This window comes from Salvelinus fontinalis, chromosome 19, assembly GCF_029448725.1.
Source record: "Salvelinus fontinalis isolate EN_2023a chromosome 19, ASM2944872v1, whole genome shotgun sequence".
In the NCBI taxonomy this organism is placed as follows: domain Eukaryota; kingdom Metazoa; phylum Chordata; class Actinopteri; order Salmoniformes; family Salmonidae; genus Salvelinus; species Salvelinus fontinalis.
Genome location: NC_074683.1, coordinates 23,218,116 through 23,244,925, shown reverse-complemented (window position 1 = coordinate 23,244,925; position 26,810 = coordinate 23,218,116). Strand labels below are relative to the sequence as shown.

Sequence of the window (26,810 nt, the reverse complement as noted above, 5' to 3'; positions counted from 1 at the left end):
CTCTCTCTAATTCTCTCCTTCTCTCTTTCTTTCTCTCTCTCGGAGGACCTGAGCCCTAGGACCATACGTCAGGACTACCGGGCATGATGACTCCTTGCTGTCCCCAGTCCACCTGGCCTTGCTGCTATTCCAGTTTCAACTGTTCTGCCTGCGGTTATGGAACCCCTACCTGTCCCAGACCTGCTGTTTTCAACTCTTAATGATCGGCTATGAAAAGCCAACTGACATTTATTCCTGATTATTATTTGACCATGCTTGTCACTTATGAACATTTTGAACATCTTGGCCATGTTCTGTTATAATCTCCACCCGGCACAGCCAGAAGAGGACCGGCCACCCCTCATAGCCTGGTTCCTCTCTAGGTTTCTTCCTAGGTTTTGGCCTTTCTAGGGAGTTTTTCCTAGCCACCGTGCTTCTACACCTGCATTGCTTGCTGTTTGGGGTTTTAGGCTGGGTTTCTGTACAGCACTTCGAGATATTAGCTGATGTACGAAGGGCTATATAAAATAAACTTGATTTGATTTGATTTGTATGGGCCTCACTTTGTGCATGGGGGCATTGTCATGCTGAAACCGGAAAGGGCTTTGCCCAAACTGTTGCCACAAAGTTGGAAGCACAGAATCATCTAGATTGTCATTGTATGCTGTAGCGTTAAGATTTCCCTTCACTAAGGGTCCTAGCCCAAACCATGAAAAACAGCCCCAGACCATTATTTCTCCTCCACCACACTTTACAGTTGGCATTATGCATTTGGGTAGGTAGCGTTCTCCTGGCAACCGCCAAACCCAGATTCATCCGTCGGACTGCCAGATGGTGAAGTGTGATTCATCACTTCAGAGAATGCGTTTCCACTGCTCCAGAGTCCAATGCCGGCAGGCATTACACTGACGCTTGGCATTGCGCATGGTGATCATAGGCTTGTGTGCAGCTGCTCAACCATGGAAACACATTTCATGGTTGGTTGAGAGAATGCCAAGAGTGTGCAAAGCTGTCATCAACGCAAAGGGTGGCTACTTTGAAGAATCTCAAAAATAAAATATATTTTGATTTGTTTTACACTTTTTTGGTTACTACATGATTCCATATGTGTTAATTTCATAGTTTTGATGTCTTCACTATTGTTTTACAATGTAGAAAATAGTAAAAATAAAGGCAAATTCTTGAATGAGTAGGTGTGTCCTAACTTTTGACTGGTACTGTGTGTCTGAAGAATAATAGGAGGGGAGAGTAAGCAGGTCTCCATGCACTGCCTCTGGGTTACTATGGTAACTAGGGGACGTTTTCTCATAGCAACAGGGCAGGTTGCCGGTCGGAGATGGAAGTGTCCGACCTCATTAGCGGGACAACCCGCTCTGGATAGTGTGTGTTTGTGTGTGTGCACGCACGTCCAGGAAGATATGGTAGTAGATGCAACAGAATCTTTATATTCCACTCAGCTTCTGTTTCAACTTATAGACAGGACAGCAGCTCAGAGAAAACAGACAGCATCGCTAGTCAACTCATTTACCTATAGATTTACCAGTTAGTGAACCATGCCTGTGTGATGAGTAAACTTACATGTTGAGTGGTAGTTGGACCTTGGTTTGAGCCAGCAGTTCTGAGGTGACTGAAGCCATTCTGGGAGGAACCAGAACTCCTACTGAGGAGGGAGCGGGACCAGGGGGAGAGTCCTGTATTCGTGCAGCAGCCCTGGGGTCAGAGGAGCTGATGAGGACAGGGTGGGAGATCTCCATGCTGTGTCTGTTGTTGAGCTGGGCTGTCCGCTGCGTCACACTCATAGCTGTGAACGAGTGGCGCTTCTTAGCGTTTTTCTTCCCCTCTCCTCCTCTTCTCTCCTCCTCTTGCCTCTGGAGGGCACCATTGCCACTTCCTGCAGAGGATGGGTCAGGGGAGGGGCCAGGGGAGCAGGGACCCAATGGGAGGCCGGGAGACGGGTCAAAGCTGGGGCCAGGGATGGGATTGGATGTCGGCTTGTCAATCTCCATCAACTGTTTGGCTGTTTCATTTAGCTAAAGTGGAGAGGAGATGAGAGGAAAGGAGACGAGAGGATAGGAGACGAGAGGAGACGAAAGGAGACGAGAGGAGAGGAAAATCATCATTCAAATCATTGAATTGAATTGCTTTAGACTGCTTTACTACACACTGCTGGCTCTCAGAGCACGCCTTCTCCTGTTGGCAGAACTTCAAACCAGACAAAAAAGATCACACACACCCCACACCCTGGGGAGAATCTATGTACTTAGTGAAAGAGGAGGAGGAGAGAACAACGTTTGTAATGCAGCTCATATCTGACAGGATGACAGTCGATCTTGTAGTCTGTTCTTGCTAGTCAGATAACCCCCACACACTGAATCTACCCAGCAACAACACTACTCACGCTCTCTCACAGACGGATGCTCAGTCTCACAGTCACAACACAGAGAGAGCAGATCCTCTCAGTCCACAAACACATTGTCACCACGTTGACCTCGGGGGACGCTTTCTGCTACACTACATCAATATCACCTCCGCTGAAAACACACTCCTTTGTTGGAGAAGATTCCTTGGAGAGAATAGTTAGCGTGTGAGTATAGACTGTAGAGAGCTGGACAGGGTGGATCTGTCTCAGTGTGTGAGTATAGACTGTAGAGGGCAGGACAGAGTGGATCTGTCTCAGTGTGTGAGTATAGACTGTACAGGGCAGGACAGAGTGGATTTGTCTCAGCGTGTGAGTATGGACTGCAGAGGGCAGGACAGAGTGGATCTGTCTCAGAGTGTGAGTATAGACTGTAGAGGGCAGGACAGAGTGGATCTGTCTCAGTGTGTGAGTATAGACTGTAGAGGGCAGGACAGAGTGGATCTGTCTCAGTGTGTGAGTATAGACTGTAGGGGGCAGGACAGAGTGGATCTGTCTCAGTGTGTGAGTATAGACTGTAGGGGGCAGGACAGAGTGGATCTGTCTCATTGTGTGAGTATAGACTGTAGAGGGCAGGACAGAGTGGATCTGTCTCAGTGTGTGAGTATAGACTGTAGAAGGCAGGACCGAGTGGATCTGTCTCAGTGTGTGAGTATAGACTGTAGAGGGCAGAACAGAGTGGATCTGTCTCAGTGTGTGAGTATAGACTGTAGGGGGCAGGACAGAGTGGATCTGTCTCAGTGTGTGAGTATAGACTGTAGGGGGCAGGACCGAGTGGATCTGTCTCAGTGTGTGAGTATAGACTGTAGGGGCCAGGACAGAGTGGATCTGTCTCAGTGTGTGAGTATAGACTGTAGAGGGCAGGACCGAGTGGATCTGTCTCAGTGTGTGAGTATAGACTGTAGAGGGCAGGACCGAGTGGATCTGTCTCAGTGTGTGAGTATAGACTGTAGAGGGCAGGACAGAGTGGATCTGTCTCATTGTGTGAGTATAGACTGTAGAAGGCAGGACCGAGTGGATCTGTCTCAGTGTGTGAGTATAGACTGTACAGGGCAGGACAGAGTGGATCTGTCTCAGCGTGTGAGTATAGACTGTAGAGGGCAGGACATAGTGGATCTGTCTCAGTGTGTGAGTATAGACTGTACAGGGCAGGACAGAGTGGATCTGTCTCAACGTGTGAGTATAGCCTGTAGCGGGCAGGACAGAGTGGATCTGTCTCAGCGTGTTAGTATAGACTGTAGAGGGCAGAACAGAGTGGATCTGTCTCAGTGTGTGAGTATAGACTGAGGGGGCAGGACAGAGTGGATCTGTCTCAGCGTGTGAGTATAGACTGTAGGGGGCAGGACAGAGTGGATCTGTCTCAGCGTGTGAGTATAGACTGTAGGGGGCAGCACAGAGTGGATCTGTCTCAGTGTGTGAGTATAGACTGTAGGGGGCAGGACAGAGTGGATCTGTCTCAGCATGTGAGTATAGACTGTAGAGGGCAGGACAGAGTGGATCTGTCTCAGTGTGTGAGTATATACTGTAGGGGGCAGGACAGAGTGGATCTGTCTCATTGTGTGAGTATAGACTGTAGAAGGCAGGACCGAGTGGATCTGTCTCAGTGTGTGAGTATAGATTGTAGGGGGCAGGACAGAGTGGATCTGTCTCAGTGTGTGAGTATAGACTGTACAGGGCAGGACAGAGTGGATCTGTCTCAGCGTGTGAGTATAGACTGTAGAGGGCAGGACATAGTGGATCTGTCTCAGTGTGTGAGTATAGACTGTAGCGGGCAGGACAGAGTGGATCTGTCTCAGTGTGTGAGTATAGACTGTAGAGGGCAGGACAGAGTGGATCTGTCTCAGCGTGTGAGTATAGACTGTAGAGGGCAGAACAGAGTGGATATGTCTCAGTGTGTGAGTATAGACTGTAGCGGGCAGGACAGAGTGGATCTGTCTCAGCGTGTTAGTATAGACTGTAGAGGGCAGAACAGAGTGGATCTGTCTCAGTGTGTGAGTATAGACTGAGGGGGCAGGACAGAGTGGATCTGTCTCAGCGTGTGAGTATAGACTGTAGGGGGCAGGACAGAGTGGATCTGTCTCAGCGTGTGAGTATAGACTGTAGGGGGCAGGACAGAGTGGATCTGTCTCAGTGTGTGAGTATAGACTGTAGGGGGCAGGACAGAGTGGATCTGTCTCAGCGTGTGAGTATAGACTGTAGAGGGCAGGACAGAGTGGATCTGTCTCAGTGTGTGAGTATAGACTGTAGGGGGCAGGACAGAGTGGATCTGTCTCAGTGTGTGAGTATAGACTGTAGAGGGCAGGACCGAGTGGATCTGTCTCAGTGTGTGAGTATAGACTGTAGAGGGCAGGACCGAGTGGATCTGTCTCAGTGTGTGAGTATAGACTGTAGAGGGCAGGACAGAGTGGATCTGTCTCATTGTGTGAGTATAGACTGTAGAAGGCAGGACCGAGTGGATCTGTCTCAGTGTGTGAGTATAGACTGTACAGGGCAGGACAGATTGGATCTGTCTCAGCGTGTGAGTATAGACTGTAGAGGGCAGGACATAGTGGATCTGTCTCAGTGTGTGAGTATAGACTGTACAGGGCAGGACAGAGTGGATCTGTCTCAACGTGTGAGTATAGCCTGTAGCGGGCAGGACAGAGTGGATCTGTCTCAGCGTGTTAGTATAGACTGTAGAGGGCAGAACAGAGTGGATCTGTCTCAGTGTGTGAGTATAGACTGAGGGGGCAGGACAGAGTGGATCTGTCTCAGCGTGTGAGTATAGACTGTAGGGGGCAGGACAGAGTGGATCTGTCTCATTGTGTGAGTATAGACTGTAGAAGGCAGGACCGAGTGGATCTGTCTCAGTGTGTGAGTATAGATTGTAGGGGGCAGGACAGAGTGGATCTGTCTCAGTGTGTGAGTATAGACTGTACAGGGCAGGACAGAGTGGATCTGTCTCAGCGTGTGAGTATAGACTGTAGAGGGCAGGACATAGTGGATCTGTCTCAGTGTGTGAGTATAGACTGTAGCGGGCAGGACAGAGTGGATCTGTCTCAGTGTGTGAGTATAGACTGTAGAGGGCAGGACAGAGTGGATCTGTCTCAGCGTGTGCGTATAGACTGTAGAGGGCAGAACAGAGTGGATATGTCTCAGTGTGTGAGTATAGACTGTAGCGGGCAGGACAGAGTGGATCTGTCTCAGCGTGTTAGTATAGACTGTAGAGGGCAGAACAGAGTGGATCTGTCTCAGTGTGTGAGTATAGACTGAGGGGGCAGGACAGAGTGGATCTGTCTCAGCGTGTGAGTATAGACTGTAGGGGGCAGGACAGAGTGGATCTGTCTCAGCGTGTGAGTATAGACTGTAGGGGGCAGGACAGAGTGGATCTGTCTCAGTGTGTGAGTATAGACTGTAGGGGGCAGGACAGAGTGGATCTGTCTCAGCGTGTGAGTATAGACTGTAGAGGGCAGGACAGAGTGGATCTGTCTCAGTGTGTGAGTATATACTGTAGGGGGCAGGACAGAGTGGATCTGTCTCTTTGTGTGAGTATAGACTGTACAGGGCAGGACAGAGTGGATCTGTCTCAGCGTGTGAGTATAGACTGTAGAGGGCAGAACAGAGTGGATATGTCTCAGTGTGTGAGTATAGACTGTAGGGGGCAGGACAGAGTGGATCTGTCTCAGCGTGTGAGTATAGAATGTAGGGGGCAGGACAGAGTGGATCTGTCTCAGCGTGTGAGTATAGACTGTAGAGGGCAGGACCGAGTGGATCTGTCTCAGTGTGTGAGTATAGACTGTAGAGGGCAGGACCGAGTGGATCTGTCTCAGTGTGTGAGTATAGACTGTAGAGGGCAGGACAGAGTGGATCTGTCTCATTGTGTGAGTATAGACTGTAGAAGGCAGGACCGAGTGGATCTGTCTCAGTGTGTGAGTATAGACTGTACAGGGCAGGACAGAGTGGATCTGTCTCAGCGTGTGAGTATAGACTGTAGAGGGCAGGACATAGTGGATCTGTCTCAGTGTGTGAGTATAGACTGTACAGGGCAGGACAGAGTGGATCTGTCTCAACGTGTGAGTATAGCCTGTAGCGGGCAGGACAGAGTGGATCTGTCTCAGCGTGTTAGTATAGACTGTAGAGGGCAGAACAGAGTGGATCTGTCTCAGTGTGTGAGTATAGACTGAGGGGGCAGGACAGAGTGGATCTGTCTCAGCGTGTGAGTATAGACTGTAGGGGGCAGGACAGAGTGGATCTGTCTCATTGTGTGAGTATAGACTGTAGAAGGCAGGACCGAGTGGATCTGTCTCAGTGTGTGAGTATAGATTGTAGGGGGCAGGACAGAGTGGATCTGTCTCAGTGTGTGAGTATAGACTGTACAGGGCAGGACAGAGTGGATCTGTCTCAGCGTGTGAGTATAGACTGTAGAGGGCAGGACATAGTGGATCTGTCTCAGTGTGTGAGTATAGACTGTAGCGGGCAGGACAGAGTGGATCTGTCTCAGTGTGTGAGTATAGACTGTAGAGGGCAGGACAGAGTGGATCTGTCTCAGCGTGTGCGTATAGACTGTAGAGGGCAGAACAGAGTGGATATGTCTCAGTGTGTGAGTATAGACTGTAGCGGGCAGGACAGAGTGGATCTGTCTCAGCGTGTTAGTATAGACTGTAGAGGGCAGAACAGAGTGGATCTGTCTCAGTGTGTGAGTATAGACTGAGGGGGCAGGACAGAGTGGATCTGTCTCAGCGTGTGAGTATAGACTGTAGGGGGCAGGACAGAGTGGATCTGTCTCAGCGTGTGAGTATAGACTGTAGGGGGCAGGACAGAGTGGATCTGTCTCAGTGTGTGAGTATAGACTGTAGGGGGCAGGACAGAGTGGATCTGTCTCAGCGTGTGAGTATAGACTGTAGAGGGCAGGACAGAGTGGATCTGTCTCAGTGTGTGAGTATATACTGTAGGGGGCAGGACAGAGTGGATCTGTCTCTTTGTGTGAGTATAGACTGTACAGGGCAGGACAGAGTGGATCTGTCTCAGCGTGTGAGTATAGACTGTAGAGGGCAGAACAGAGTGGATATGTCTCAGTGTGTGAGTATAGACTGTAGGGGGCAGGACAGAGTGGATCTGTCTCAGCGTGTGAGTATAGAATGTAGGGGGCAGGACAGAGTGGATCTGTCTCAGCGTGTGAGTATAGACTGTAGAGGGCAGAACAGAGTGGATATGTCTCAGTGTGTGAGTATAGACTGTAGGGGGCAGGACAGAGTGGATCTGTCTCAGCGTGTGAGTATAGACTGTAGAGGGCAGGACAGAGTGGATCTGTCTCAGCGTGTGAGTATAGACTGTAGAGGGCAGGACAGAGTGGATCTGTCTCAGCGTGTGAGTATAGACTGTAGAGGGCAGGACAGAGTGGATCTGTCTCAGTGTGTGAGTATAGACTGTAGAGGGCAGGACAGAGTGGATCTGTCTCAGTGTGTGAGTATAGACTGTACAGGGCAGGACAGAGTGGTTCTGTCTCAGCGTGTGAGTATAGACTGTAGAGGGCAGAACAGAGTGGATATGTCTCAGTGTGTGAGTATAGACTGTAGGGGGCAGGACAGAGTGGATCTGTCTCAGTGTGTGAGTATAGACTGTAGAGGGCAGGACAGAGTGGATCTGTCTCAGTGTGTGAGTATAGACTGTAGAGGGCAGGACAGAGTGGATCTGTCTCAGCGTGTGAGTATAGACTGTAGAGGGCAGAACAGAGTGGATATGTCTCAGTGTGTGAGTATAGACTGTAGGGGGCAGGACAGAGTGGATCTGTCTCAGCGTGTGAGTATAGACTGTAGAGGGCAGGACAGAGTGGATCTGTCTCAGTGTGTGAGTATAGACTGTAGAGGGCAGGACAGAGTGGATCTGTCTCAGTGTGTGAGTATAGACTGTAGGGGGCAGGACAGAGTGGATCTGTCTCATTGTGTGAGTATAGACTGTAGAAGGCAGGACCGAGTGGATCTGTCTCAGTGTGTGAGTATAGACTGTAGAGGGCTGGACAGAGTGGATCTGTCTCAGTGTGTGAGTATAGACTGTACAGGGCAGGACAGAGTGGATCTGTCTCAGCGTGTGAGTATAGACTGTAGAGGGCAGGACATAGTGGATCTGTCTCAGTGTGTGAGTATAGACTGTAGCGGGCAGGACAGAGTGGATCTGTCTCAGTGTGTGAGTATAGACTGTAGAGGGCAGGACAGAGTGGATCTGTCTCAGCGTGTGAGTATAGACTGTAGAGGGCAGAACAGAGTGGATATGTCTCAGTGTGTGAGTATAGACTGTAGCGGGCAGGACAGAGTGGATCTGTCTCAGCGTGTTAGTATAGACTGTAGAGGGCAGAACAGAGTGGATCTGTCTCAGTGTGTGAGTATAGACTGAGGGGGCAGGACAGAGTGGATCTGTCTCAGCGTGTGAGTATAGACTGTAGGGGGCAGGACAGAGTGGATCTGTCTCAGTGTGTGAGTATAGACTGTAGGGGGCAGGACAGAGTGGATCTGTCTCAGTGTGTGAGTATAGACTGTAGGGGGCAGGACAGAGTGGATCTGTCTCAGCGTGTGAGTATAGACTGTAGAGGGCAGGACAGAGTGGATCTGTCTCAGTGTGTGAGTATATACTGTAGGGGGCAGGACAGAGTGGATCTGTCTCTTTGTGTGAGTATAGACTGTACAGGGCAGGACAGAGTGGATCTGTCTCAGCGTGTGAGTATAGACTGTAGAGGGCAGAACAGAGTGGATATGTCTCAGTGTGTGAGTATAGACTGTAGGGGGCAGGACAGAGTGGATCTGTCTCAGCGTGTGAGTATAGACTGTAGGGGGCAGGACAGAGTGGATCTGTCTCAGCGTGTGAGTATAGACTGTAGAGGGCAGAACAGAGTGGATATGTCTCAGTGTGTGAGTATAGACTGTAGGGGGCAGGACAGAGTGGATCTGTCTCAGCGTGTGAGTATAGACTGTAGAGGGCAGGACAGAGTGGATCTGTCTCAGCGTGTGAGTATAGACTGTAGAGGGCAGGACAGAGTGGATCTGTCTCAGCGTGTGAGTATAGACTGTAGAGGGCAGGACAGAGTGGATCTGTCTCAGCGTGTGAGTATAGACTGTAGAGGGCAGGACAGAGTGGATCTGTCTCAGTGTGTGAGTATAGACTGTACAGGGCAGGACAGAGTGGATCTGTCTCAGCGTGTGAGTATAGACTGTAGAGGGCAGAACAGAGTGGATATGTCTCAGTGTGTGAGTATAGACTGTAGGGGGCAGGACAGAGTGGATCTGTCTCAGTGTGTGAGTATAGACTGTAGAGGGCAGGACAGAGTGGATCTGTCTCAGTGTGTGAGTATAGACTGTAGAGGGCAGGACAGAGTGGATCTGTCTCAGCGTGTGAGTATAGACTGTAGAGGGCAGAACAGAGTGGATATGTCTCAGCGTGTGAGTATAGACTGTAGGGGGCAGAACAGAGTGGATATGTCTCAGTGTGTGAGTATAGACTGTAGGGGGCAGGACAGAGTGGATCTGTCTCAGCGTGTGAGTATAGACTGTAGAGGGCAGGACAGAGTGGATCTGTCTCAGTGTGTGAGTATAGACTGTAGAGGGCAGGACAGAGTGGATCTGTCTCAGTGTGTGAGTATAGACTGTAGGGGGCAGGACAGAGTGGATCTGTCTCATTGTGTGAGTATAGACTGTAGAAGGCAGGACCGAGTGGATCTGTCTCAGTGTGTGAGTATAGACTGTAGAGGGCTGGACAGAGTGGATCTGTCTCAGTGTGTGAGTATAGACTGTACAGGGCAGGACAGAGTGGATCTGTCTCAGCGTGTGAGTATAGACTGTAGAGGGCAGGACAGAGTGGATCTGTCTCAGTGTGTGAGTATAGACTGTACAGGGCAGGACAGAGTGGATCTGTCTCAGCGTGTGAGTATAGACTGTAGAGGGCAGGACAGAGTGGATCTGTCTCAGTGTGTGAGTATAGACTGTAGAGGGCAGGACAGAGTGGATCTGTCTCAGTGTGTGAGTATAGACTGAGGGGGCAGGACAGAGTGGATCTGTCTCAGTGTGTGAGTATAGACTGTAGGGGGCAGGACAGAGTGGATCTGTCTCAGTGTGTCAGTATAGACTGTAGAGGGCAGGACAGAGTGGATCTGTCTCAGCGTGTGAGTATAGACTGTAGGGGGCAGGACAGAGTGGATCTGTCTCAGCGTGAGAGCATAGACTGTAGAGGGCAGGACAGAGTGGATCTGTCTCAGTGTGTGAGTATAGACTGTACAGGGCAGGACAGAGTGGATCTGTCTCAGTGTGTGAGCATAGACTGTAGAGGGCAGGACAGGGTGGATCTGTCTCAGCGTGTGAGTATAGACTGTAGAGGGCAGGACAGAGTGGATCTGTCTCAGTGTGTGAGTATAGACTGTAGAGGGCAGGACAGAGTGGATCTGTCTCAGCGTGTGAGTATAGACTGTAGAGGGCAGGACAGAGTGGATCTGTCTCAGTGTCTGAGTATAGACAGTAGAGGGCAGGACAGAGTGGATCTGTCTCAGTGTGTGAGTATAGACTGTAGGGGGCAGGACAGAGTGGATCTGTCTCAGTGTGTGAGTATAGACTGTAGGGGGCAGGACAGAGTGGATCTGTCTCAGCGTGTGAGTGTAGACTGTAGGGGGCAGGACAGAGTGGATCTGTCTCAGTGTGTGAGTATAGACTGTACAGGGCAGGACAGAGTGGATTTGTCTCAGCGTGTGAGTATAGACTGTAGAGGGCAGGACAGAGTGGATCTGTCTCAGCGTGTGAGTATAGACTGTAGAGGGCAGGACAGATTGGATCTGTCTCAGCGTGTGAGTATAGACTGTAGAGGGCAGGACAGAGTGGATCTGTCTCAGTGTGTGAGTATAGACTGTAGAGGGCAGGACAGAGTGGATCTGTCTCAGCGTGTGAGTATAGACTGTAGAGGGCAGAACAGAGTGGATATGTCTCAGTGTGTGAGTATAGACTGTAGCGGGCAGGACAGAGTGGATCTGTCTCAGCGTGTTAGTATAGACTGTAGAGGGCAGAACAGAGTGGATCTGTCTCAGTGTGTGAGTATAGACTGAGGGGGCAGGACAGAGTGGATCTGTCTCAGCGTGTGAGTATAGACTGTAGGGGGCAGGACAGAGTGGATCTGTCTCAGCGTGTGAGTATAGACTGTAGGGGGCAGGACAGAGTGGATCTGTCTCAGTGTGTGAGTATAGACTGTAGGGGGCAGGACAGAGTGGATCTGTCTCAGCGTGTGAGTATAGACTGTAGAGGGCAGGACAGAGTGGATCTGTCTCAGTGTGTGAGTATATACTGTAGGGGGCAGGACAGAGTGGATCTGTCTCTTTGTGTGAGTATAGACTGTACAGGGCAGGACAGAGTGGATCTGTCTCAGCGTGTGAGTATAGACTGTAGAGGGCAGAACAGAGTGGATATGTCTCAGTGTGTGAGTATAGACTGTAGGGGGCAGGACAGAGTGGATCTGTCTCAGCGTGTGAGTATAGACTGTAGGGGGCAGGACAGAGTGGATCTGTCTCAGCGTGTGAGTATAGACTGTAGAGGGCAGAACAGAGTGGATATGTCTCAGTGTGTGAGTATAGACTGTAGGGGGCAGGACAGAGTGGATCTGTCTCAGCGTGTGAGTATAGACTGTAGAGGGCAGGACAGAGTGGATCTGTCTCAGCGTGTGAGTATAGACTGTAGAGGGCAGGACAGAGTGGATCTGTCTCAGCGTGTGAGTATAGACTGTAGAGGGCAGGACAGAGTGGATCTGTCTCAGTGTGTGAGTATAGACTGTAGAGGGCAGGACAGAGTGGATCTGTCTCAGTGTGTGAGTATAGACTGTACAGGGCAGGACAGAGTGGATCTGTCTCAGCGTGTGAGTATAGACTGTAGAGGGCAGAACAGAGTGGATATGTCTCAGTGTGTGAGTATAGACTGTAGGGGGCAGGACAGAGTGGATCTGTCTCAGTGTGTGAGTATAGACTGTAGAGGGCAGGACAGAGTGGATCTGTCTCAGTGTGTGAGTATAGACTGTAGAGGGCAGGACAGAGTGGATCTGTCTCAGCGTGTGAGTATAGACTGTAGAGGGCAGAACAGAGTGGATATGTCTCAGTGTGTGAGTATAGACTGTAGGGGGCAGGACAGAGTGGATCTGTCTCAGCGTGTGAGTATAGACTGTAGAGGGCAGGACAGAGTGGATCTGTCTCAGTGTGTGAGTATAGACTGTAGAGGGCAGGACAGAGTGGATCTGTCTCAGTGTGTGAGTATAGACTGTAGGGGGCAGGACAGGGTGGATCTGTCTCATTGTGTGAGTATAGACTGTAGAAGGCAGGACCGATTGGATCTGTCTCAGTGTGTGAGTATAGACTGTAGAGGGCTGGACAGAGTGGATCTGTCTCAGTGTGTGAGTATAGACTGTACAGGGCAGGACAGAGTGGATCTGTCTCAGCGTGTGAGTATAGACTGTAGAGGGCAGGACAGAGTGGATCTGTCTCAGTGTGTGAGTATAGACTGTACAGGGCAGGACAGAGTGGATCTGTCTCAGTGTGTGAGTATAGACTGTAGAGGGCAGGACAGAGTGGATCTGTCTCAGTGTGTGAGTATAGACTGTAGAGGGCAGGACAGAGTGGATCTGTCTCAGTGTGTGAGTATAGACTGAGGGGGCAGGACAGAGTGGATCTGTCTCAGTGTGTGAGTATAGACTGTAGGGGGCAGGACAGAGTGGATCTGTCTCAGTGTGTCAGTATAGACTGTAGAGGGCAGGACAGAGTGGATCTGTCTCAGCGTGTGAGTATAGACTGTAGGGGGCAGGACAGAGTGGATCTGTCTCAGCGTGTGAGCATAGACTGTAGAGGGCAGGACAGAGTGGATCTGTCTCAGTGTGTGAGTATAGACTGTACAGGGCAGGACAGAGTGGATCTGTCTCAGTGTGTGAGTATAGACTGTAGAGGGCAGGACAGGGTGGATCTGTCTCAGCGTGTGAGTATAGACTGTAGAGGGCAGGACAGAGTGGATCTGTCTCAGTGTGTGAGTATAGACTGTAGAGGGCAGGACAGAGTGGATCTGTCTCAGCGTGTGAGTATAGACTGTAGAGGGCAGGACAGAGTGGATCTGTCTCAGTGTCTGAGTATAGACAGTAGAGGGCAGGACAGAGTGGATCTGTCTCAGTGTGTGAGTATAGACTGTAGGGGGCAGGACAGAGTGGATCTGTCTCAGTGTGTGAGTATAGACTGTAGGGGGCAGGACAGAGTGGATCTGTCTCAGCGTGTGAGTATAGACTGTAGGGGGCAGGACAGAGTGGATCTGTCTCAGTGTGTGAGTATAGACTGTACAGGGCAGGACAGAGTGGATTTGTCTCAGCGTATGAGTATAGACTGTAGAGGGCAGAACAGAGTGGATATGTCTCAGTGTGTGAGTATAGACTGTAGGGGGCAGGACAGAGTGGATCTGTCTCAGCGTGTGAGTATAGACTGTAGAGGGCAGGACAGAGTGGATCTGTCTCAGTGTGTGAATATAGACTGTAGAGGGCAGGACAGAGTGGATCTGTCTCAGTGTGTGAGTATAGACTGTAGGGGGCAGGACAGGGTGGATCTGTCTCATTGTGTGAGTATAGACTGTAGAAGGCAGGACCGATTGGATCTGTCTCAGTGTGTGAGTATAGACTGTAGAGGGCTGGACAGAGTGGATCTGTCTCAGTGTGTGAGTATAGACTGTACAGGGCAGGACAGAGTGGATCTGTCTCAGCGTGTGAGTATAGACTGTAGAGGGCAGGACAGAGTGGATCTGTCTCAGTGTGTGAGTATAGACTGTACAGGGCAGGACAGAGTGGATCTGTCTCAGCGTGTGAGTATAGACTGTAGAGGGCAGGACAGAGTGGATCTGTCTCAGTGTGTGAGTATAGACTGTAGAGGGCAGGACAGAGTGGATCTGTCTCAGTGTGTGAGTATAGACTGAGGGGGCAGGACAGAGTGGATCTGTCTCAGTGTGTGAGTATAGACTGTAGGGGGCAGGACAGAGTGGATCTGTCTCAGTGTGTCAGTATAGACTGTAGAGGGCAGGACAGAGTGGATCTGTCTCAGCGTGTGAGTATAGACTGTAGGGGGCAGGACAGAGTGGATCTGTCTCAGCGTGTGAGCATAGACTGTAGAGGGCAGGACAGAGTGGATCTGTCTCAGTGTGTGAGTATAGACTGTACAGGGCAGGACAGAGTGGATCTGTCTCAGTGTGTGAGTATAGACTGTAGAGGGCAGGACAGGGTGGATCTGTCTCAGCGTGTGAGTATAGACTGTAGAGGGCAGGACAGAGTGGATCTGTCTCTGTGTGTGAGTATAGACTGTAGAGGGCAGGACAGAGTGGATCTGTCTCAGCGTGTGAGTATAGACTGTAGAGGGCAGGACAGAGTGGATCTGTCTCAGTGTCTGAGTATAGACAGTAGAGGGCAGGACAGAGTGGATCTGTCTCAGTGTGTGAGTATAGACTGTAGGGGGCAGGACAGAGTGGATCTGTCTCAGTGTGTGAGTATAGACTGTAGGGGGCAGGACAGAGTGGATCTGTCTCAGCGTGTGAGTATAGACTGTAGGGGGCAGGACAGAGTGGATCTGTCTCAGTGTGTGAGTATAGACTGTACAGGGCAGGACAGAGTGGATTTGTCTCAGCGTATGAGTATAGACTGTAGAGGGCAGGACAGAGTGGATCTGTCTCAGCGTGTGAGTATAGACTGTAGAGGGCAGGACAGAGTGGATCTGTCTCAGTGTGTGAGTATAGACTGTAGAGGGCAGGACAGAGTGGATCTGTCTCAGTGTGTGAGTATAGACTGTAGGGGGCAGGACAGAGTGGATCTGTCTCAGTGTGTGAGTATAGACTGTACAGGGCAGGACAGAGTGGATCTGTCTCAGCGTGTGAGTATAGACTGTAGAGGGCAGGACAGAGTGGATCTGTCTCAGTGTGTGAGTATAGACTGTACAGGGCAGGACAGAGTGGATCTGTCTCAGCGTGTGAGTATAGACTGTAGAGGGCAGGACAGAGTGGATCTGTCTCAGTGTGTGAGTATAGACTGTAGAGGGCAGGACAGAGTGGATCTGTCTCAGTGTGTGAGTATAGACTGAGGGGGCAGGACAGAGTGGATCTGTCTCAGTGTGTGAGTATAGACTGTAGGGGGCAGGACAGAGTGGATCTGTCTCAGTGTGTCAGTATAGACTGTAGAGGGCAGGACAGAGTGGATCTGTCTCAGCGTGTGAGTATAGACTGTAGGGGGCAGGACAGAGTGGATCTGTCTCAGCGTGTGAGCATAGACTGTAGAGGGCAGGACAGAGTGGATCTGTCTCAGTGTGTGAGTATAGACTGTACAGGGCAGGACAGAGTGGATCTGTCTCAGTGTGTGAGTATAGACTGTAGAGGGCAGGACAGGGTGGATCTGTCTCAGCGTGTGAGTATAGACTGTAGAGGGCAGGACAGAGTGGATCTGTCTCAGTGTGTGAGTATAGACTGTAGAGGGCAGGACAGAGTGGATCTGTCTCAGCGTGTGAGTATAGACTGTAGAGGGCAGGACAGAGTGGATCTGTCTCAGTGTCTGAGTATAGACAGTAGAGGGCAGGACAGAGTGGATCTGTCTCAGTGTGTGAGTATAGACTGTAGGGGGCAGGACAGAGTGGATCTGTCTCAGTGTGTGAGTATAGACTGTAGGGGGCAGGACAGAGTGGATCTGTCTCAGCGTGTGAGTATAGACTGTAGGGGGCAGGACAGAGTGGATCTGTCTCAGTGTGTGAGTATAGACTGTACAGGGCAGGACAGAGTGGATTTGTCTCAGCGTATGAGTATAGACTGTAGAGGGCAGAACAGAGTGGATATGTCTCAGTGTGTGAGTATAGACTGTAGGGGGCAGGACAGAGTGGATCTGTCTCAGCGTGTGAGTATAGACTGTAGAGGGCAGGACAGAGTGGATCTGTCTCAGTGTGTGAGTATAGACTGTAGAGAGCAGGACAGAGTGGATCTGTCTCAGTGTGTGAGTATAGACTGTAGGGGGCAGGACAGGGTGGATCTGTCTCATTGTGTGAGTATAGACTGTAGAAGGCAGGACCGATTGGATCTGTCTCAGTGTGTGAGTATAGACTGTAGAGGGCTGGACAGAGTGGATCTGTCTCAGTGTGTGAGTATAGACTGTACAGGGCAGGACAGAGTGGATCTGTCTCAGCGTGTGAGTATAGACTGTAGAGGGCAGGACAGAGTGGATCTGTCTCAGTGTGTGAGTATAGACTGTACAGGGCAGGACAGAGTGGATCTGTCTCAGCGTGTGAGTATAGACTGTAGAGGGCAGGACAGAGTGGATCTGTCTCAGTGTGTGAGTATAGACTGTAGAGGGCAGGACAGAGTGGATCTGTCTCAGTGTGTGAGTATAGACTGAGGGGGCAGGACAGAGTGGATCTGTCTCAGTGTGTGAGTATAGACTGTAGGGGGCAGGACAGAGTGGATCTGTCTCAGTGTGTCAGTATAGACTGTAGAGGGCAGGACAGAGTGGATCTGTCTCAGCGTGTGAGTATAGACTGTAGGGGGCAGGACAGAGTGGATCTGTCTCAGCGTGTGAGCATAGACTGTAGAGGGCAGGACAGAGTGGATCTGTCTCAGTGTGTGAGTATAGACTGTACAGGGCAGGACAGAGTGGATCTGTCTCAGTGTGTGAGTATAGACTGTAGAGGGCAGGACAGGGTGGATCTGTCTCAGCGTGTGAGTATAGACTGTAGAGGGCAGGACAGAGTGGATCTGTCTCAGTGTGTGAGTATAGACTGTAGAGGGCAGGACAGAGTGGATCTGTCTCAGCGTGTGAGTATAGACTGTAGAGGGCAGGACAGAGTGGATCTGTCTCAGTGTCTGAGTATAGACAGTAGAGGGCAGGACAGAGTGGATCTGTCTCAGTGTGTGAGTATAGACTGTAGGGGGCAGGACAGAGTGGATCTGTCTCAGTGTGTGAGTATAGACTGTAGGGGGCAGGACAGAGTGGATCTGTCTCAGCGTGTGAGTATAGACTGTAGGGGGCAGGACAGAGTGGATCTGTCTCAGTGTGTGAGTATAGACTGTACAGGGCAGGACAGAGTGGATTTGTCTCAGCGTATGAGTATAGACTGTAGAGGGCAGGACAGAGTGGATCTGTCTCAGCGTGTGAGTATAGACTGTAGAGGGCAGGACAGAGTGGATCTGTCTCAGTGTGTGAGTATAGACTGTAGAGGGCAGGACAGAGTGGATCTGTCTCAGTGTGTGAGTATAGACTGTAGGGGGCAGGACAGAGTGGATCTGTCTCATTGTGAGAGTATAGACTGTAGAGGGCAGGACAGAGTGGATCTGTCTCAGTGTGTGAGTATAGACTGTAGAAGGCAGGACCGAGTGGATCTGTCTCAGTGTGTGAGTATAGACTGTAGAGGGCAGGACAGAGTGGATCTGTCTCAGTGTGTGAGTATAGACTGTAGGGGGCAGGACAGAGTGGATCTGTCTCAGTGTGTGAGTATAGACTGTAGAGGGCAGGACCGAGTGGATCTGTCTCAGTGTGTGAGTATAGACTGTAGAGGGCAGGACGGAGTGGATCTGTCTCAGTGTGTGAGAATAGACTGTAGGGGGCAGGACAGAGTGGATCTGTCTCAGTGTGTGAGTATAGACTGTAGAGGGCAGGACAGAGTGGATCTGTCTCATTGTGTGAGTATAGACTGTAGAAGGCAGGACCGAGTGGATCTGTCTCAGTGTGTGAGTATAGACTGTACAGGGCAGGACAGAGTGGATCTGTCTCAGCGTGTGAGTATAGACTGTAGTGGGCAGGACATAGTGGATCTGTCTCAGTGTGTGAGTATAGACTGTACAGGGCAGGACAGAGTGGATCTGTCTCAACGTGTGAGTATAGCCTGTAGCGGGCAGGACAGAGTGGATCTGTCTCAGCGTGTTAGTATAGACTGTAGAGGGCAGAACAGAGTGGATCTGTCTCAGTGTGTGAGTATAGACTGAGGGGGCAGGACAGAGTGGATCTGTCTCAGCGTGTGAGTATAGACTGTAGAGGGCAGGACAGAGTGGATCTGTCTCAGTGTGTGAGTATATACTGTAGGGGGCAGGACAGAGTGGATCTGTCTCATTGTGTGAGTATAGACTGTAGAAGGCAGGACCGAGTGGATCTGTCTCAGTGTGTGAGTATAGACTGTAGGGGGCAGGACAGAGTGGATCTGTCTCAGTGTGTGAGTATAGACTGTAGGGGGCAGGACAGAGTGGATCTGTCTCAGCGTGTGAGTATAGACTGTAGAGGGCAGGACAGAGTGGATCTGTCTCAGTGTGTGAGTATAGACTGTAGAGGGCAGGACAGAGTGGATCTGTCTCAGCGTGTGAGTATAGACTGTAGGGGGCAGGACAGAGTGGATCTGTCTCATTGTGTGAGTATAGACTGTAGAAGGCAGGACCGAGTGGATCTGTCTCAGTGTGTGAGTATAGACTGTAGAGGGCTGGACAGAGTGGATCTGTCTCAGTGTGTGAGTATAGACTGTACAGGGCAGGACAGAGTGGATCTGTCTCAGCGTGTGAGTATAGACTGTAGAGGGCAGGACCGAGTGGATCTGTCTCAGTGTGTGAGTATAGACTGTACAGGGCAGGACAGAGTGGATCTGTCTCAGCGTGTGAGTATAGACTGTAGAGGGCAGGACAGAGTGGATCTGTCTCAGTGTGTGAGTATAGACTGTAGAGGGCAGGACAGAGTGGATCTGTCTCAGTGTGTGAGTATAGACTGAGGGGGCAGGACAGAGTGGATCTGTCTCAGTGTGTGAGTATAGACTGTAGGGGGCAGGACAGAGTGGATCTGTCTCAGTGTGTGAGTATAGACTGTAGAGGGCAGGACAGAGTGGATCTGTCTCAGCGTGTGAGTATAGACTGTAGGGGGCAGGACAGAGTGGATCTGTCTCAGCGTGTGAGCATAGACTGTAGAGGGCAGGACAGAGTGGATCTGTCTCAGTGTGTGAGTATAGACTGTAGAGGGCAGGACAGAGTGGATCTGTCTCAGTGTGTGAGTATAGACTGAGGGGGCAGGACAGAGTGGATCTGTCTCAGTGTGTGAGTATAGACTGTAGTGGGCAGGACAGAGTGGATCTGTCTCAGTGTGTCAGTATAGACTGTAGAGGGCAGAACAGAGTGGATCTGTCTCAGTGTGTGAGTATAGACTGAGGGGGCAGGACAGAGTGGATCTGTCTCAGCGTGTGAGTATAGACTGTAGAGGGCAGGACAGAGTGGATCTGTCTCAGTGTGTGAGTATATACTGTAGGGGGCAGGACAGAGTGGATCTGTCTCATTGTGTGAGTATAGACTGTAGAAGGCAGGACCGAGTGGATCTGTCTCAGTGTGTGAGTATAGACTGTAGGGGGCAGGACAGAGTGGATCTGTCTCAGTGTGTGAGTATAGACTGTAGGGGGCAGGACAGAGTGGATCTGTCTCAGCGTGTGAGTATAGACTGTAGAGGGCAGGACAGAGTGGATCTGTCTCAGTGTGTGAGTATAGACTGTAGAGGGCAGGACAGAGTGGATCTGTCTCAGTGTGTGAGTATAGACTGTAGGGGGCAGGACAGAGTGGATCTGTCTCATTGTGTGAGTATAGACTGTAGAAGGCAGGACCGAGTGGATCTGTCTCAGTGTGTGAGTATAGACTGTAGAGGGCTGGACAGAGTGGATCTGTCTCAGTGTGTGAGTATAGACTGTACAGGGCAGGACAGAGTGGATCTGTCTCAGCGTGTGAGTATAGACTGTAGAGGGCAGGACCGAGTGGATCTGTCTCAGTGTGTGAGTATAGACTGTACAGGGCAGGACAGAGTGGATCTGTCTCAGCGTGTGAGTATAGACTGTAGAGGGCAGGACCGAGTGGATCTGTCTCAGTGTGTGAGTATAGACTGTACAGGGCAGGACAGAGTGGATCTGTCTCAGCGTGTGAGTATAGACTGTAGAGGGCAGGACAGAGTGGATCTGTCTCAGTGTGTGAGTATAGACTGTAGAGGGCAGGACAGAGTGGATCTGTCTCAGTGTGTGAGTATAGACTGAGGGGGCAGGACAGAGTGGATCTGTCTCAGTGTGTGAGTATAGACTGTAGGGGGCAGGACAGAGTGGATCTGTCTCAGTGTGTGAGTATAGACTGTAGAGGGCAGGACAGAGTGGATCTGTCTCAGCGTGTGAGTATAGACTGTAGGGGGCAGGACAGAGTGGATCTGTCTCAGCGTGTGAGCATAGACTGTAGAGGGCAGGACAGAGTGGATCTGTCTCAGTGTGTGAGTATAGACTGTAGAGGGCAGGACAGAGTGGATCTGTCTCAGTGTGTGAGTATAGACTGAGGGGGCAGGACAGAGTGGATCTGTCTCAGTGTGTGAGTATAGACTGTAGTGGGCAGGACAGAGTGGATCTGTCTCAGTGTGTCAGTATAGACTGTAGAGGGCAGGACAGAGTGGATCTGTCTCAGCGTGTGAGTATAGACTGTAGGGGGCAGGACAGAGTGGATCTGTCTCAGCGTGTGAGCATAGACTGTAGAGGGCAGGACAGAGTGGATCTGTCTCAGTGTGTGAGTATAGACTGTACAGGGCAGGACAGAGTGGATCTGTCTCAGTGTGTGAGTATAGACTGTAGAGGGCAGGACAGGGTGGATCTGTCTCAGCGTGTGAGTATAGACTGTAGAGGGCAGGACAGAGTGGATCTGTCTCAGCGTGTGAGTATAGACTGTAGAGGGCAGGACAGAGTGGATCTGTCTCAGCGTGTGAGTATAGACTGTAGAGGGCAGGACAGAGTGGATCTGTCTCAGTGTCTGAGTATAGACAGTAGAGGGCAGGACAGAGTGGATCTGTCTCAGTGTGTGAGTATAGACTGTAGGGGGCAGGACAGAGTGGATCTGTCTCAGTGTGTGAGTATAGACTGTAGGGGGCAGGACAGAGTGGATCTTTCTCAGCGTGTGAGTATAGACTGTAGGGGGCAGGACAGAGTGGATCTGTCTCAGTGTGTGAGTATAGACTGTACAGGGCAGGACAGAGTGGATTTGTCTCAGCGTGTGAGTATAGACTGTAGAGGGCAGGACAGAGTGGATCTGTCTCAGCGTGTGAGTATAGACTGTAGAGGGCAGGACAGATTGGATCTGTCTCAGCGTGTGAGTATAGACTGTATAGGGCAGGACAGAGTGGATCTGTCTCAGTGTGTGAGTATAGACTGTAGGGGGCAAGACAGAGTGGATCTGTCTCAGTGTGTGAGTATAGACTGTAGAGGGCAGGACAGAGTGGATCTGTCTCAGTGTGTGAGTATAGACTGTAGGGGGCAGGACAGAGTGGATCTGTCTCAGTGTGTGAGTATAGACTGTAGAGGGCAGGACCGAGTGGATCTGTCTCAGTGTGTGAGTATAGACTGTAGAGGGCAGGACGGAGTGGATCTGTCTCAGTGTGTGAGAATAGACTGTAGGGGGCAGGACAGAGTGGATCTGTCTCAGTGTGTGAGTATAGACTGTAGAGGGCAGGACAGAGTGGATCTGTCTCATTGTGTGAGTATAGACTGTAGAAGGCAGGACCGAGTGGATCTGTCTCAGTGTGTGAGTATAGACTGTACAGGGCAGGACAGAGTGGATCTGTCTCAGCGTGTGAGTATAGACTGTATTGGGCAGGACATAGTGGATCTGTCTCAGTGTGTGAGTATAGACTGTACAGGGCAGGACAGAGTGGATCTGTCTCAACGTGTGAGTATAGCCTGTAGCAGGCAGGACAGAGTGGATCTGTCTCAGCGTGTTAGTATAGACTGTAGAGGGCAGAACAGAGTGGATCTGTCTCAGTGTGTGAGTATAGACTGAGGGGGCAGGACAGAGTGGATCTGTCTCAGCGTGTGAGTATAGACTGTAGAGGGCAGGACAGAGTGGATCTGTCTCAGTGTGTGAGTATATACGGTAGGGGGCAGGACAGAGTGGATCTGTCTCATTGTGTGAGTATAGACTGTAGAAGGCAGGACCGAGTGGATCTGTCTCAGTGTGTGAGTATAGACTGTAGGGGGCAGGACAGAGTGGATCTTTCTCAGTGTGTGAGTATAGACTGTAGGGGGCAGGACAGAGTGGATCTGTCTCAGCGTGTGAGTATAGACTGTAGAGGGCAGGACAGAGTGGATCTGTCTCAGTGTGTGAGTATAGACTGTAGAGGGCAGGACAGAGTGGATCTGTCTCAGTGTGTGAGTATAGACTGTAGGGGGCAGGACAGAGTGGATCTGTCTCATTGTGTGAGTATAGACTGTAGAAGGCAGGACCGAGTGGATCTGTCTCAGTGTGTGAGTATAGACTGTAGAGGGCTGGACAGAGTGGATCTGTCTCAGTGTGTGAGTATAGACTGTACAGGGCAGGACAGAGTGGATCTGTCTCAGCGTGTGAGTATAGACTGTAGAGGACAGGACAGAGTGGATCTGTCTCAGTGTGTGAGTATAGACTGTACAGGGCAGGACAGAGTGGATCTGTCTCAGCGTGTGAGTATAGACTGTAGAGGGCAGGACAGAGTGGATCTGTCTCAGTGTGTGAGTATAGACTGTAGAGGGCAGGACAGAGTGGATCTGTCTCAGTGTGTGAGTATAGACTGAGGGGGCAGGACAGAGTGGATCTGTCTCAGTGTGTGAGTATAGACTGTAGAGGGCAGGACAGAGTGGATCTGTCTCAGTGTGTGAGTATAGACTGTAGAGGGCAGGACAGAGTGGATCTGTCTCAGCGTGTGAGTATAGACTGTAGGGGGCAGGACAGAGTGGATCTGTCTCAGCGTGTGAGCATAGACTGTAGAGGGCAGGACAGAGTGGATCTGTCTCAGTGTGTGAGTATAGACTGTACAGGGCAGGACAGAGTGGATCTGTCTCAGTGTGTGAGTATAGACTGTAGAGGGCAGGACAGAGTGGATCTGTCTCAGCGTGTGAGTATAGACTGTAGAGGGCAGGACATAGTGGATCTGTCTCAGTGTGTGAGTATAGACTGTACAGGGCAGGACAGAGTGGATCTGTCTCAACGTGTGAGTATAGCCTGTAGCGGGCAGGACAGAGTGGATCTGTCTCAGCGTGTTAGTATAGACTGTAGAGGGCAGAACAGAGTGGATCTGTCTCAGTGTGTGAGTATAGACTGAGGGGGCAGGACAGAGTGGATCTGTCTCAGCGTGTGAGTATAGACTGTAGGGGGCAGGACAGAGTGGATCTGTCTCAGCGTGTGAGTATAGACTGTAGGGGGCAGGACAGAGTGGATCTGTCTCAGTGTGTGAGTATAGACTGTAGGGGGCAGGACAGAGTGGATCTGTCTCATTGTGAGAGTATAGACTGTAGAGGGCAGGACAGAGTGGATCTGTCTCAGTGTGTGAGTATAGACTGTAGAGGGCAGGACAGAGTGGATCTGTCTCAGTGTGTGAGTATAGACTGAGGGGGCAGGACAGAGTGGATCTGTCTCAGTGTGTGAGTATAGACTGTAGGGGGCAGGACAGAGTGGATCTGTCTCAGTGTGTCAGTATAGACTGTAGAGGGCAGGACAGAGTGGATCTGTCTCAGCGTGTGAGTATAGACTGTAGGGGGCAGGACAGAGTGGATCTGTCTCAGCGTGTGAGCATAGACTGTAGAGGGCAGGACAGAGTGGATCTGTCTCAGTGTGTGAGTATAGACTGTACAGGGCAGGACAGAGTGGATCTGTCTCAGTGTGTGAGTATAGACTGTAGAGGGCAGGACAGGGTGGATCTGTCTCAGCGTGTGAGTATAGACTGTAGAGGGCAGGACAGAGTGGATCTGTCTCAGTGTGTGAGTATAGACTGTAGAGGGCAGGACAGAGTGGATCTGTCTCAGCGTGTGAGTATAGACTGTAGAGGGCAGGACAGAGTGGATCTGTCTCAGTGTCTGAGTATAGACAGTAGAGGGCAGGACAGAGTGGATCTGTCTCAGTGTGTGAGTATAGACTGTAGGGGGCAGGACAGAGTGGATCTGTCTCAGTGTGTGAGTATAGACTGTAGGGGGCAGGACAGAGTGGATCTGTCTCAGCGTGTGAGTATAGACTGTAGGGGGCAGGACAGAGTGGATCTGTCTCAGTGTGTGAGTATAGACTGTACAGGGCAGGACAGAGTGGATTTGTCTCAGCGTGTGAGTATAGACTGTAGAGGGCAGGACAGAGTGGATCTGTCTCAGCGTGTGAGTATAGACTGTAGAGGGCAGGACAGATTGGATCTGTCTCAGCGTGTGAGTATAGACTGTATAGGGCAGGACAGAGTGGATCTGTCTCAGTGTGTGAGTATAGACTGTAGGGGGCAAGACAGAGTGGATCTGTCTCAGTGTGTGAGTATAGACTGTAGGGGGCAGGACAGAGTGGATCTGTCTCATTGTGAGAGTATAGACTGTAGAGGGCAGGACAGAGTGGATCTGTCTCAGTGTGTGAGTATAGACTGTAGAAGGCAGGACCGAGTGGATCTGTCTCAGTGTGTGAGTATAGACTGTAGAGGGCAGGACAGAGTGGATCTGTCTCAGTGTGTGAGTATAGACTGTAGGGGGCAGGACAGAGTGGATCTGTCTCAGTGTGTGAGTATAGACTGTAGAGGGCAGGACCGAGTGGATCTGTCTCAGTGTGTGAGTATAGACTGTAGAGGGCAGGACGGAGTGGATCTGTCTCAGTGTGTGAGAATAGACTGTAGGGGGCAGGACAGAGTGGATCTGTCTCAGTGTGTGAGTATAGACTGTAGAGGGCAGGACAGAGTGGATCTGTCTCATTGTGTGAGTATAGACTGTAGAAGGCAGGACCGAGTGGATCTGTCTCAGTGTGTGAGTATAGACTGTACAGGGCAGGACAGAGTGGATCTGTCTCAGCGTGTGAGTATAGACTGTATTGGGCAGGACATAGTGGATCTGTCTCAGTGTGTGAGTATAGACTGTACAGGGCAGGACAGAGTGGATCTGTCTCAACGTGTGAGTATAGCCTGTAGCAGGCAGGACAGAGTGGATCTGTCTCAGCGTGTTAGTATAGACTGTAGAGGGCAGAACAGAGTGGATCTGTCTCAGTGTGTGAGTATAGACTGAGGGGGCAGGACAGAGTGGATCTGTCTCAGCGTGTGAGTATAGACTGTAGAGGGCAGGACAGAGTGGATCTGTCTCAGTGTGTGAGTATATACGGTAGGGGGCAGGACAGAGTGGATCTGTCTCATTGTGTGAGTATAGACTGTAGAAGGCAGGACCGAGTGGATCTGTCTCAGTGTGTGAGTATAGACTGTAGGGGGCAGGACAGAGTGGATCTTTCTCAGTGTGTGAGTATAGACTGTAGGGGGCAGGACAGAGTGGATCTGTCTCAGCGTGTGAGTATAGACTGTAGAGGGCAGGACAGAGTGGATCTGTCTCAGTGTGTGAGTATAGACTGTAGAGGGCAGGACAGAGTGGATCTGTCTCAGTGTGTGAGTATAGACTGTAGGGGGCAGGACAGAGTGGATCTGTCTCATTGTGTGAGTATAGACTGTAGAAGGCAGGACCGAGTGGATCTGTCTCAGTGTGTGAGTATAGACTGTAGAGGGCTGGACAGAGTGGATCTGTCTCAGTGTGTGAGTATAGACTGTACAGGGCAGGACAGAGTGGATCTGTCTCAGCGTGTGAGTATAGACTGTAGAGGGCAGGACAGAGTGGATCTGTCTCAGTGTGTGAGTATAGACTGTACAGGGCAGGACAGAGTGGATCTGTCTCAGCGTGTGAGTATAGACTGTAGAGGGCAGGACAGAGTGGATCTGTCTCAGTGTGTGAGTATAGACTGTAGAGGGCAGGACAGAGTGGATCTGTCTCAGTGTGTGAGTATAGACTGAGGGGGCAGGACAGAGTGGATCTGTCTCAGTGTGTGAGTATAGACTGTAGGGGGCAGGACAGAGTGGATCTGTCTCAGTGTGTGAGTATAGACTGTAGAGGGCAGGACAGAGTGGATCTGTCTCAGCGTGTGAGTATAGACTGTAGGGGGCAGGACAGAGTGGATCTGTCTCAGCGTGTGAGCATAGACTGTAGAGGGCAGGACAGAGTGGATCTGTCTCAGTGTGTGAGTATAGACTGTACAGGGCAGGACAGAGTGGATCTGTCTCAGTGTGTGAGTATAGACTGTAGAGGGCAAGACAGAGTGGATCTGTCTCAGCGTGTGAGTATAGACTGTAGAGGGCAGGACATAGTGGATCTGTCTCAGTGTGTGAGTATAGACTGTACAGGGCAGGACAGAGTGGATCTGTCTCAACGTGTGAGTATAGCCTGTAGCGGGCAGGACAGAGTGGATCTGTCTCAGCGTGTTAGTATAGACTGTAGAGGGCAGAACAGAGTGGATCTGTCTCAGTGTGTGAGTATAGACTGAGGGGGCAGGACAGAGTGGATCTGTCTCAGCGTGTGAGTATAGACTGTAGGGGGCAGGACAGAGTGGATCTGTCTCAGCGTGTGAGTATAGACTGTAGGGGGCAGGACAGAGTG

General features: G+C 50.7%; 1 protein-coding gene across 2 annotated transcripts in view; it reads right to left on the bottom strand.

Annotated features, from left to right (window-relative positions):
• Positions 1-26,810, bottom strand: part of LOC129816507 (E3 ubiquitin-protein ligase SH3RF3-like) — a 94,549-nt gene that overhangs the window by 11,436 nt on the left and 56,303 nt on the right. For both annotated transcript variants that reach the window (XM_055871068.1, XM_055871067.1), the window contains one exon: positions 1,558-2,009. In XM_055871068.1, the coding sequence (XP_055727043.1) occupies positions 1,558-2,009 (452 nt within the window). The remainder of the gene's footprint in view (positions 1-1,557; positions 2,010-26,810) is intronic.